The 13,116-nt window shown below is 40.1% G+C and overlaps 1 protein-coding gene across 1 annotated transcript in view; it reads left to right on the top strand.

Annotated features, from left to right (window-relative positions):
* LOC122790548 overlaps positions 1–13,116 on the top strand; it is a 253,233-nt gene that overhangs the window by 177,652 nt on the left and 62,465 nt on the right. Inside the window, exon 9 of the mRNA XM_044058096.1 lies at positions 7,857–7,931. Coding sequence (XP_043914031.1) covers positions 7,857–7,931 — 75 coding nt within the window. The remainder of the gene's footprint in view (positions 1–7,856; positions 7,932–13,116) is intronic.

Raw genomic sequence — 13,116 nt, 5'->3', positions numbered from 1 at the left:
TTATCCTGCCATCAGGCGGTCCCGCAGTCGGCCTGAGTTCCAAGGTCTTGGTCCGGCATCGGTTGCTGTCACTTCTTCCCTGACGTCACTGTGCCAGGGGTATACAAGAGGCATCTGATGCCATTTTCTTCAGTCTTTCTTGCTGCGCGGTGCCCGAAGCAGAAGCAGTTCGCAAGTGCCGGTCGCCCGACACCTGAGATTTTCGAATTGAATTTCAGTCAGAAGTTTTCAATAAAGCTAAGTACCCCATTGGGGAACCTTTTCTTGCCTCAGACCGATGTCAGAAAAAGTTAAAAATTGCATTTCTTGTGGGAATCAAATACCTCATAAGGACTTCCATTCTTATTGTATTCCTTGCCTAGGCCCAGACCACGACGTCACTGGTTGTCGGTTTTGTGCTAGGTTCAATAAATGAACTATCAAGCGTTGTTATGATTTCGCTCGAGACTACTTTGGTAGGAAATTTAATTATACCATGCCATCGGAGCAACCGATGACCGGCATGCATAAAAAATGCAAAGATAAGGACAGACAGCCAAGAACCAAGCCAGACTCCGAAGCCTCTACTGGGCATGTCGCCGGTTCTCCGGTTTTCAGTGAGGCACTTACGCAGCCCCTGACGACCACAGAATTGGAGCCCCAGCCAGCTTCGGATTCTCAAACCAAGAGTACTAGGCCGATGCAGTCATCTTCATTAGGCCCTACCGACACCATAGCAGAAGGAGAACCCGGTGCAGTGGAAACACCTTCGGCTACAGAAGGTGTCTTCAGACCAACTACACTCACCATTAAATCGTATGCTAAGCTTAGAACTCCATTAAAACCTAAAAAGACTGTATATCAGTCTCCAGTTCGAGGCACCATGCCTAAGAAACAGATGCTTAAGATGGCTAAAGATTTGATTACCCTAATCAGGAGTTCCCAACCCCCTCCAGACAAAAGGCCGAGACAAGAGGAGGATTATGCCTCCTGTGACCAGGTTTCAATTTCCTCAGGCTCCTCTGAGAAACAGGATTACTCCTTTCCCCCTTATGAAGATTCTATCCCCTCAGCATCTCCCACTGAAGACTATTCCTTTGGGGAAACTTTATATACCATGAGGGAACATTTCCACTGGGAAGGCCAGGACTACTCCGATCCAAAGAAAAGACTCCGAGAGTTCCTTTTACTTCCCCAGCACAGGCCACTTGCTATCCCTTCAGTTTTAGACATTGTGGATGATGTTTACCTAGAATCTAGTCTTAACCCAGACTCTCTACCTTCTGCACCAGCCAAACCAGACAGATACTACAGAGTACCTGACTCACACAAATTCCTTTATAAAAGCCCTTTTGCTGACCCATAAACAATTTCTCAGGGTCCCAAATGGGCTAAGGCTTCTATGGCAAAAATCCTGTACCCTCTGAAAGGCACTCCAGAACACTAGATAGGTGGGGAAAGAAGGTATACACCTCAGCTACTCTTGCTATGAGAGCATTAAATTGTCAGTTTCACATGCTGAAATATCAGCAATTCCTAATGTCTTAATTAAAATAAAAGATGATCACGCATTCTGAACAGTCTGACTTCAAGGAAATGCAGGATCTGTTGCATGCAGCTGAACAGGTGGGCAAACATACTTTACAATGTGGATTTGATTCATTGGAAGCTTCCTGTAGAGCAGCTGTGACTGGGTCTGTCATACGTAGACATGCTTGGTTAAAAGAACAAACCCTGCCTGATCATGTTAAAGCAAAATTATTAGATGCACCTTTACAGCAGGATGTCTTATTTGGTGTAAAAGCTGAAGAGGTTTTAAAGAAAATGGAGGATAAGGCAAAGTCTATGCAGATGGTCAAGGATTTTTTACAGGTACAGCCCCCTCGTTTCAGCAGAAATTGGCCAACAAAAAATTGGTCCTTTCCAGCTTCTGACAGACCACAGAGGGGCAAATACAGATGCCCAAGGGGCAGGGGTCAGTCACAAGGCCCTTACAAACCTCGTCAATGGGGTGCCACTACCCAGAAAGGAGGAGAACACAGGCCCCAAACTTCTAGAAGACAAACACAATGACTTAACCCTCAAACTGTCAAGCAAAACTCTCTTGGCAGCTCCCTTGGGAGGAAAATTAGCACTTTTTGCAGACAACTGGCACATCATAACAAAAGACAAATGGGTCCTAGATGTCGTCTCACAAGGATACAGATTCCATTTTCACACTTTGCCAAGGATAAAAGGAATGACAAACCTGCCACCAAATCAATGGGCAGAGGCACAAAAACAAATTACAGCTCTCATGGACATGAGAGCCATTCAACAGGTACCTCCACAGGAACAAGGACAAGGTTTTTACTCCAGACTTTTTCTAGTCCCCAGAAAGGACAAAGCATGGAGACCCATTCTAGACCTTTCAAGTCCAAACACCTATTTGCAAGTAAACAAATTCAAGATAATAACATTACAGCAGCTTCTTCCCATGTTGGGCAAGAAGGCTTGGCTCGTAACGTTGGACCTCAAGGAGGCATACCTGCATGTCCCTATCAGACGAAATTGCAGAAGATACCTCCATTTCATTGCAGGTTCAACCCATTATCAATTCTCTGCACTGCCCTTTGGCTTATCTACTGCACCCAGGGTCTTCACAAAATGCCTGGCACCAGTAATCGCATACTGCAGACAAAGAGGAATTCATATATACCCATACTTGGACGACTGCCTTATTCAAGCAGAAAGCAAGGACATTCTTTTACAACATCTGGCATTTGTCAAACACCTTCTAAGTTGCCTAGGGTACACAGTAAACGAAAAGAAATCAAAACTAGTGCCCTCACAGAACATAATATTCCTGGGTGCCAGCTTGAATACAGCGGCCCAGATGGCTTATCTCACACCAGACAGGCAACAACATCTGACTCAATACTTCAAAATAATGGCAACAAAGACCCAACTCCCTGCAAGAAAAATTCTGCAGGCCTTGGGATTCATGGCATCTTGCATTCTACTAATACCATTTGCAAGACTGCATATGAGGAAATTACAATGGTACCTGAAAAGCGTATGGACTCAACACAGCCACAGCTTGGAAACAATGATACCACTCATTCCCTGCCTTCAACAGGAGTTTCTATGGTGGGCACAGGCATGTCACCTCAACAAGGGTCAGCCTTTCACCTTACCCACAGCCAGGCAGAGGATAACAGATGCATCGGACTATGCCTGGGGAGCACACATGGCAGGACAGTGCATTCAGGGCAAATGGACTACAAATCAAAGGCATCTGCACATCAATCAAAAAGAAATGCTAGCTGTACAGAATGCCCTAACAGCTTTCAAGGACCTCTTACACCCAGGACAATTAATAATAAAGACAGACAATACCAAAGTAATGTGGTACATTAACAAGCAAGGGGGTACACACTCCTTCCCTCTGTGCAGGCAAGCAATGACCTAGTGGAACACAGCACTGACTTACCAAGTTCAATTACAAGCACAATTCCTGCCAGGAAAGAAAAACACATTGGCAGACGACCTAAGCAGAAACATCATGGATCCCCACGAGTGGAAACTGGATCCACAAGTATTTGCAATGATAACTCAAAAATGGGGACGCCCAGACATAGATCTGTTTGCCAACCCCCAAAACTACCAATTTCAAAAATTTTGCACAAGGACATTCCACCCACAAGCTTGGAAAGTGGACGCTCTCACATTCAGTTGGAAAACATTGACAGTGTATGTCTTCCCTCTACTGCCTCTTCTAGCAAAGGTGCTGCTGAAAGTCAGATTAGAGAGGCCACAAATGATACTCATTGCTCCAGACTGGCCACGCCAGCACTGGTACCCAGTACTAAGCAACATGGCCCACGGACCACCATGGATTTTACCACAAATTCCTCACCTGCTCATCCAGCAAGACAGTCAGATTCTACACAGCCAGCTCAAGACTTTAAATCTGGCTGCATGGCAAATCACCTAAACAACCAGCCAACTCCTCTATCTAAAGCTGTTATGGATGTCATTCTGGAGGCCAGGAGGCCCAGCACCAGGAAAGCCTATTCAGACAAATGGAAAAGATAAAGGCCAAAATCCCCTAGAGCTAGACATTCCTCAGATTCTACAATATTTAACTGAAATGTTGCACAAAGGACTTTCCTTTTCATCTATTAAGATCCACACCTCAGCGATTTCAGCTCACTTCAACACGGATCCTCCTTTATTTTCACATCCACTCCTAAGACAGTACCTCAAAGGGGCCAAGAACATAAGACCACCCAGGAGAGCACCAACACCAACTTGGGATCTCAACTTTATTCTGGAAAAGCTTACAATGCTGCCATTTGAACCAGCTTTCTTAACTGATTTAAAGTTTCTATCATGGAAAACTGTCCTGCTGCTAGCAATAAATTCAGCCAGAAGAGTCTCAGAGCTACAGGCACTAATGGCAGTGGAGCCTTTCCTCATTTTTCATCAAGACAGAGCCTCTCTACGAACTAACCCCTCCTTTATGCCAAAGGTGGTATCCAGTGTGGCCCTAAACCAAACCATCCATTTACCCACCTTTTTCCCAAACCCCCAGAACAAAGGAGAAAGACTCCTGCACTCCTTGGACATTCACAGGCAACTACGTTACTACTTGGATAGAACTAAGGTTTTCCGAAAATCTGACCAGCTCTTTGTATCCTATGCTACAGCATTACAAGGAAAAGCTATCTCAAAACAGACCATTTCAAAATGGATAGGACATTGTATACATTTCTGCTACACTCATCATGGAAAACCAGTTCCTGCTAGCATTAGGTCACACTCCACCAGGGCTGCAGCTACATCTACAGCCTTTCTCATGGGGGTACCAACCAAGGATATTCTGGAAGCTGCAACTTGGAGTTCAGTGCACACCTTCACCAAACACTATCACTTACCCATATACTCTAAGACTAGAGCTGGCTTTGCCACTGCAGTTTTGCAGGGCCTACTAGCTTCTTCTATCCCTGTTTAACTCCACCACCCATCCTTAGCTTTGGGATTCAACCCAAGTGTGATGACTGCAGCAGGGTAACACGATGAACATAGTACAGTTTTGTACCTACCATAAATGTAGATGTTCGAGTGTTCACCCTGCTGCAGTCCAGGTTTACCCTCCTTCCATCCCCCCTGATCTAACTGAACCTTTCTATGCCTTTCTATCTGATACAACCTTGGTGGTGTATTTGCTTATAGCTGAAGGTATGCTTTGTATGTTCTTTGCTTGTTTTATTGGCAATATGTAGTGACCTCCTATTGGGGGGGGGGGCACCTGACATCTGGGGCAAGAAAAACTGAAGAAAATGGTGTTGGATGCCTCTTATATAACCCTGGCGCACTGACGTCAGGGAAGAAGCAACAGCAACCGACGCCAGACCAAGACTTTGGAACTCAGGCCGACTACGGGACCGCCTGACGGCAGGATAACCCAAGTGTGATGACTGCAGCAGGGTGAACACTCGAACATCTACATTTATGGTAGGTACAAAACTGCACATTTTTGGGTCTTTGACTCCCCATTATCAGTTTTATTCAGAATTATTTTGCAAAGAAATTGAGAGGTATAGGTGTGTGTGTGTGTGTGTGTGTGTGTGTGTGTGTGTGTGTGTGTGTGTGTGTGTGTGTGTGTGTGTGTGTGTGTGTGTGTGTGTGTGCGCGTGTGTGGTGGGGGCTGGAATATGCAAAATGCAGGCCTGTTAGTCCAGTAGTAGCAGTGAAGGAACTCAAGGAGACACCCCTAAAGGAAAGATTGGATGTTTTTCTGAGAAAACATCAATCTCTAGAACAATAAATAGGTTCATGGATGGAAGGAAGTTGCTAGCTGAATCTGACTCTGTTTTATGACTGCTGAAGAACTTAACAGGGGAGTGTTAATGGACATTGTAAGTCTCAGCTTCTCCAAAGCCTTTGACTCAGTACTTCATAGGTGATTGTTAAGAAAACTGCAGAGCTTGAGGATAGGAAGAAAACAATCAAATGGACTGTTACATGGCTGAAAGGTAGGACACAGAGAGATATGAGAGATGAATAGTGTCAAGAAAAAGGGAAGAGATGATTGGGGTATAACAGGAGTTGATAAAGAAATATTTAGTTTAATAATTTCAGACATATATCTGAAGAAGCAACGAAGGTGAATACCCCCATTACATACACCACAAAGACTGGTGCAGCAACCCCATTACATACAGCACAACAATAGGTGCAACAACCACATTCTATAAAACACAGCAATTAGTACAGCAGCCCCATTACATGCAGGACAACAATTAGTAGAGCAGCCCCATTGCATACAGCACACTGATCAGTGCATTAGCCTCATTACATACAGGACAACAATTGGTACAGCAGCCCCATTACATACAGGACAACAATTGGTACAGCAGCCCCATTGCATACAGCACACTGATCAGTGCATTAGCCTCATTACATACAGGACAACGATTGGTACAGCAGCCCCATTACATACAGGACAACGATTGGTACAGCATCCCCACTACATACAGCACACTGATCGGTGCAGCAGCCTCATTACATACAGGACACAATTGGTGCAGCAGCCCCATTACATACAATACAATACAATGATTGGTGCAGCAGCCCCATTACATACAGGACACAATTGGTGCAGCAGCCCCATTACATACAATACAATACAATGATTGGTACAGCAGCCCCATTACATACAATACAATACAATGATTGGTGCAGCAACCTCATTACGTGCAGCACACTGGTGCAGCAGCCCCATTACATACAGCACAATGATTGGTACAGCAGCCCCATTATATACAATACAATACAGTGATTGGTACAGCAGCCCCTTTGCATACAATACAATGATTGGTACAAAAACCCCATTACTTACAGGACAATGATTGGTGCAGCAGCCCCATGACATACAGCACAACAATTGGCGCAGCATCCCCATTACCTTCTGTACAATGAGTGGTATAGCAGCTCCATTATATGCAGCACACGTTGTTTAAAGTTGTGAAAACTTACAGGAGGAGGAAAATCAGACTGCTATAATGTGTTCAGAGGAAGGCCACTAGAAGGGTGCATGCAATGGTGAGGAAAGACTATAACGAAGGACTAGGGCACCTGGATGTTTTCTTACCAGAGTGCAAGAATGACATGGGAGAATATGACATGCATATACTATGTCATACTGGGGAAAGTGTCACCCAGAACTGGAGGAAAAGGTCTCACACACAGTATCATGTAGGGTCAAACTTCTCCCTGGGTCTACAAAAGTGCTGTTTGACAGTGGAGATGTGAGCACACAATGATCTACAAGAGTGAGTAGTGGAGACAGAATGTAAAGAAAGCTTCAAGTGAGCATGGGGCAAGTGAGGTAAGGGAGGCATTGAGCAGAGGTAAAATTCTAAATGTGAACATAATAAGCTATTTGTCTCCTTCTGGTCTCAAACAAATGTAATTTTATGTGGGAATTATATCCTGTGGTTCAGATCCTGTGATGGTGTCAGGGGCCATTGGATTTTTTACACATTCTTATTACTGTACATTGTTCACATCAGTGTTTACTTTAAGGTAGACTGCTTCTTGTCCCTTTGGATGGAATGTCAGATGAGATCTCAGTGTCTTGTGAAGTAACTGCATCAGTAAGGCATTTGATTCCCTACTCAAACCTGTTGCTATCAGGATGTAAAACTGTGTGTTGTGTGCTACACCAAAGCAAATTATTTTTATTTTTATAGAAATCATTTTTTTATCTCAGTATTTCATGATATAATGTAGGTAATTAGAGAGAGAGATTCATACTTCTAGAAAAGTATAGGTTGCACAGGTTTCCAAGCCTGATGACTGACCTATTTTTCTTTATTGTTTTCCCTTAGCAAATGAATCGAAAAGCTTCTCCCTTCGTCCCATACGAACAAAGAGTGCTCCGAATAGTTCAAGCCAATTGAACGGTAAGTGCATTTAATTTTTCGTCCATGCCGGAAGATGAATTATACTGTTGTGATGCAGCACCTTGTTATGACGGTAATGCACATCATGTTTGCTCACGGTTGATGTTTATATTACACATGCATGCTCCATGCTTTTTTACACATTTCCTTCGTATTGTTTTTATGGGAGGACTACCCTGGGCCAAGTATGCGAAGTAGTACCATTTTCAGTGCATGAAGTAATTTCTTGGAGACAGACAAATTGAATAGTGAGCTTTTGTCTCTTCACGCTTTCTTGGTAAATTTTCTATAAATCTAGCTTTCTTCTGTGTTGGTTTCCTGATTTTTCCTAATGTGTTGTAACTGGTATTTCCTTTTTCCTCCAGTCAGTTTGCAATTCTTTTGCTGGTTTAAATACATCTGGATTTATTTATTATTGATATTTTGTTTACCAGTTGTCCAGCTGACTTGAGGTTCACTTTTGCAGAGGCTAAGGGTGAAACCTTCTGCAGTTTAAGAAGAAAAAGCACATAATTCATAACAAAACTGTACAAATCACACAAAACCTATAGTACATAACACAGAAAACTGAACCGAAAAAAGACTATTGGGTGTAGATCGACCAGGCAACAGTTACAAATCAACTTTTTATTAGCGCTTTCATCCAACTAAACGTGAACTTCTTCAGATGATTCAAACCAACAAAAGTGTTATCTAAATACATCAAGAAATTATTAATTTCAACTAATTAAACAGTTAAACAATCCCCCTAGTTAAAGCAAAAGCAACAAACTACAAAAACATTTAACTATATAGTTTTTACAGTTACCATTCTTCTAACCTAAACTTAATATACAATTTCTTTTCATGTATTAATATGCAAAATTAAAACCGTTGCTAAAATTATCTGTTCATAGTCTTAATTTTAAGAACATAAGATATAGAACACATTTTATTAACACCAGGCCATTTATAGGCACCCAGCCTCAATTGCCATAAAAGTTATTTTTTCTCTAAAATTAATTCTGAAGGTCCCCCCTCTAAATCCTAAATTAACTTTATCAATAGCCATATACTTGAAAAAATGCCCAATGTTATCTCTGACATGTTTTGCAAGGCCATTAGTCACCTGTCCCTTCCTAATGGCATATTTGTGCTCATAAATTCTATCATGTAATCTTCGGTCCATTTTGCCCATGTAATATGCCATACATAATTGACAGGTAGCTAAATAAACCACCCCTCTGCTGTTACAATCAAATTTGTGTCTGATCTTATGCTCATGCCCATCAATTTGAAAAGATGTCCCTGGTATAATTTTTGGACAGTATGGGTATCTACCACATTTTCCCATACGTGGGTCCGTAACAAAAGGTATCCTATTCAAGTTCTCCAAAATGGATTTAAAGTTAGTCCCTTTAGTCCCTTTTCTAAACACCATCAATGGTGATGTACCTAATCTTTCCCTCATTAGACCTTCCTCCATCAAAATTGGCCATTTTTTAGTTAAAATATTTTGAGTAAAATAATGGTCTATACTAAACTGAGCAATGAACTGTACTGTATTAGATACTTCTAAAGGTTGATTCAGTAATGCATCATCCATTGTATTCAAATTCATCTGAATGTCTACTAAAGATATACTGCCCAAAATAAGGTAAAAATGTCCTATTACCCTCTTCATTTTAACTTCCCTTCTCAAATTGTCCAACATATCTATTGGATATCCTCTCCTTCTAAACATGGAATATAATGAATCACATTCTGTCTTAAAATGCCCGTCTGGTGTAACAATTCTTGGTGCCTGTACAGATTGACCTTTTTTGATGCGAGGCATGGGGACTTGAAAAATACAAGAAAATATTAGAATAGGTTTTCTTCCGAAAAATGTTTGATATATATCTCCCATTTTTAATATCTTTCTCTAAATTCACATCCAGAAATGAAATGGAGTTCATACTAAACTCTTTAGTAAATGTCAGAAATTCAGTAGTTCTATTTATATATTCCATAAAGATATTAAAACTAGGTTTGTCCCCTTTCCATAATACAAACAAATCATCCAAATATCATAAATTCAATACTATATTAGCTGAAAAAATACTAAGTACAAACTTGTGCTCCCAAGCCACCATAAACAAGTTAGCAAATATTGCTCCACATGGGGACCCCATTGCCACCCCCATTTCTGCAAGTACAAATCCCCTTCAAAACAGAAGTAATTATTTCTAAGTACAATTTCAAATAACTCTTCCTGTAAATTTAGTTCAACATGTGGCACTCCCTTATCCAGTAAAAGTTCCAAAATCCATTGTATTCCTAAGGTTTGAGGAATCACAGTATGAAGATCCTTAACGTCTGTGGTGGCAAAATTAGACAAAGGATCACAGTCTAAATTATTAATGGATTTCAAAAAATTCCAGGAATCTTTACAAATTTGCTGCTCAGAAATTGAAAATCTTTTTAGTTTGAAATTAAGGAATTTAGCGCAAGCAGTCATAATGGAATTCCTTCCATCAATAATTTGCTGCATTTGGGGGTTCTGAATATCTTTATGTAATTTCGGAACTCTGAACATCATAGGAATAATAGGGTAAGTCAAATTTAAATAGTTAAATGTTTGCATATAAATTCATTGGTCTATGAACATGTCTCTAAGTTGCTCATAAATCGTTTTATAAGCCACTTTTAATTCATTCCTTGACACTTTCTCATAAGCTTCATTATCCAGTAATTTTAACATCCTATTCTTATAGTCAGACAAGTCCATTACCACTAACCCTCCCCCCCGTATCTGGCTTCATAAACCAGATTCTTTGTTCATTCAAAAATTCAAGCAAAAGACATTCTTGTTCATTCAAATTATCAACTTTACCAACATTTTTTAAAAAAAGCCATATTTTTCAAATCTAATTCACACATTGTTTCAAAAAGTAAAATCCTAGGATACAATGGAGGATTGTAGGTACTAGAAACCCTACACATAACCTCTTGGGTGAGTGAATTATCAAACATTTAATAAAAAGTTCAATTTACGCATAAACAACTTCATGTCTATTAAAATGTTGGGTAAATTTGACCTTTTACTTTGCGCAAAAGTCATACCTTTTGAAAGTAAGTCAGCCATATCAGTGTCAAACTGTGTCTGAAAAATTGTATATTTGAAAATCACCAGATGTATTAGCAACAATCACTTGTTTGGACCTCTCTGTTAAGCGAGGTGCTGGTATAACATCATTATCCAACAAAAAGTTGTTGATAAATTCGTTTTGCATTTCTGTATTAAATGGAAATGATCAAAAAAACAAATAAGCAGCTAGATGTAGAAAATGCAGGTTTATTTAGAAAATTGTGTGTAAAACATAGGAAGTCAGTAGTTTGATTAATGAACTCAATAAACAATTGTATAGCATCTGCAGACCCTGACCAAAGAATAAAAATATCATCCTGAAAACAAAGGTATAAATCACAGTTGGAAAAATGTGTGAAGGAAAATAAGAACTTGTGTTCCCACATTAACATCACAATGTTAGCATACAAACCCCACAATAAGAACCCATAGCTATGCCTTCTTTCTGGAGATAAAGATTTTTCTCAAACCAAATAAAGTTCAGTTTTAACACTAGGTCTAGTAAGAGCTCATAAGTGTTGATCTTTTCCTGCTCAAGACCTTTAAAGGTCAGGTATTCGCAAAATCACTCTTCTCCAATAGCATGTGGTATAACTGTGTATAGATCTTTCATGTCAATTGTGATTAACACATGTTTATCGTTATACTCTATACAATTAAGCCTTTTCAAAAAATCCTACAAATCAATGCAGATGTGCATTTCTGCAAACACGTATTTTTTAAGTTCAGTGTCTAACATTTTAGCAAGAATATGTGTAATTGACATCTTTGCGTCCACAGTTGGGTGCATAGAGGGTTAAGTTGATTCACATCCTTATGAATTTTGGGAGACCCAAAAATGGTGGATGTGATGGGAATTTCAACTGTAAGATAATTTTACTGATGTATGTCATTTGACCCCTGGATAAATAAATCATGTAAAAAAATCCTGATTCTTCCATACCCTCATTCATTTCACTTAGTGAACTTTCTTCTTATGTGGTCGAGTGTAATAAACACGCCATTTTATTGATGTAATCACACTCATCCATTGCAATCAACCCCCCACCCTTATCAGGCTTAATGAATCTAACACCTGATATTCCTTTCAAAAAATCTAACCCTTGTTTTTCATCATAAGTTAGATTATTCACACTAGGCTTCTTAGGGCCAGAATTACGTAAAGTAATATACACTAAGTGAAATGAATACTGTGTATGGAAGAATCAGGATTTTTTTACATGATTTATTTATCCAGGGTTCAGCTGACATACAATCAGTATAATTATCTTACAGTTGAATTTCCTATCACTCCCATCATTTTTGGGCTTCCCAAAATCCATAAGGGTTTGAATCAACCCCCTATGTGCCCAACTGTGGACGCAAGGGGGTCAATTGCACATCCTTTTGCTACAATGCTAGACATTGAACTTAAAAAATGTGTTTGCAGAAACACACATCTGCATTTATTCTTGGGATTTTTTGAAAAGGCTTAATAGTGTAGGGTATAACGATAAACATGTGTTATTTACAATTGACATAAAAGATCTCTACACAGTTATACCACATGCTACTGGAAAAGAGTGGTTATGCGAATACCTGACCTTTAAAGGTCTTGAGCAGGAAAAGATCAACACATATGAGCTCTTACTAGACGTAGTGTTAAAATCAAACTTTATTTGGTTTGAGAAAAATCTTTATCTCCAGAAAGAAGACATAGCCCTGTGTACTTGTTGTGGGGGCTTGTATGCTAACATTGTGATGTTAATGTGGGAACACAAGCTCTTATTTTCCTCCACACATTTTTCCAACTGTGATTTATACGTTAGTTTTCAGATGATATTTTTATTCTTTGGTCAGGGTCTGCAGATGCTACACAATCGTTTATTGAGTTCATTAATCAAACTACTGATTTCCTTTGTTTTACTCACAATTTTCTAAATAAATCTCTGTTTTCTACATCCAGCTGCTTGTTTGTTTTTTGATCGAGTTTGCTGTCTCTTGCTGTTGCTGGTTTGTTGGATTCAGCAGCGAGGTTGGAGGGAACATCTGCGGGTTGTACAAATGTACTTGAACAGTCTATTGGAGAATTGACTG

Source organism: Protopterus annectens, chromosome 16.part0 (assembly GCF_019279795.1).
Source record: "Protopterus annectens isolate FY-2018-M chromosome 16.part0, PAN1.0, whole genome shotgun sequence".
NCBI lineage: Eukaryota > Metazoa > Chordata > Ceratodontiformes > Protopteridae > Protopterus > Protopterus annectens.
This window is presented reverse-complemented; position numbering and strand designations above follow the sequence as displayed.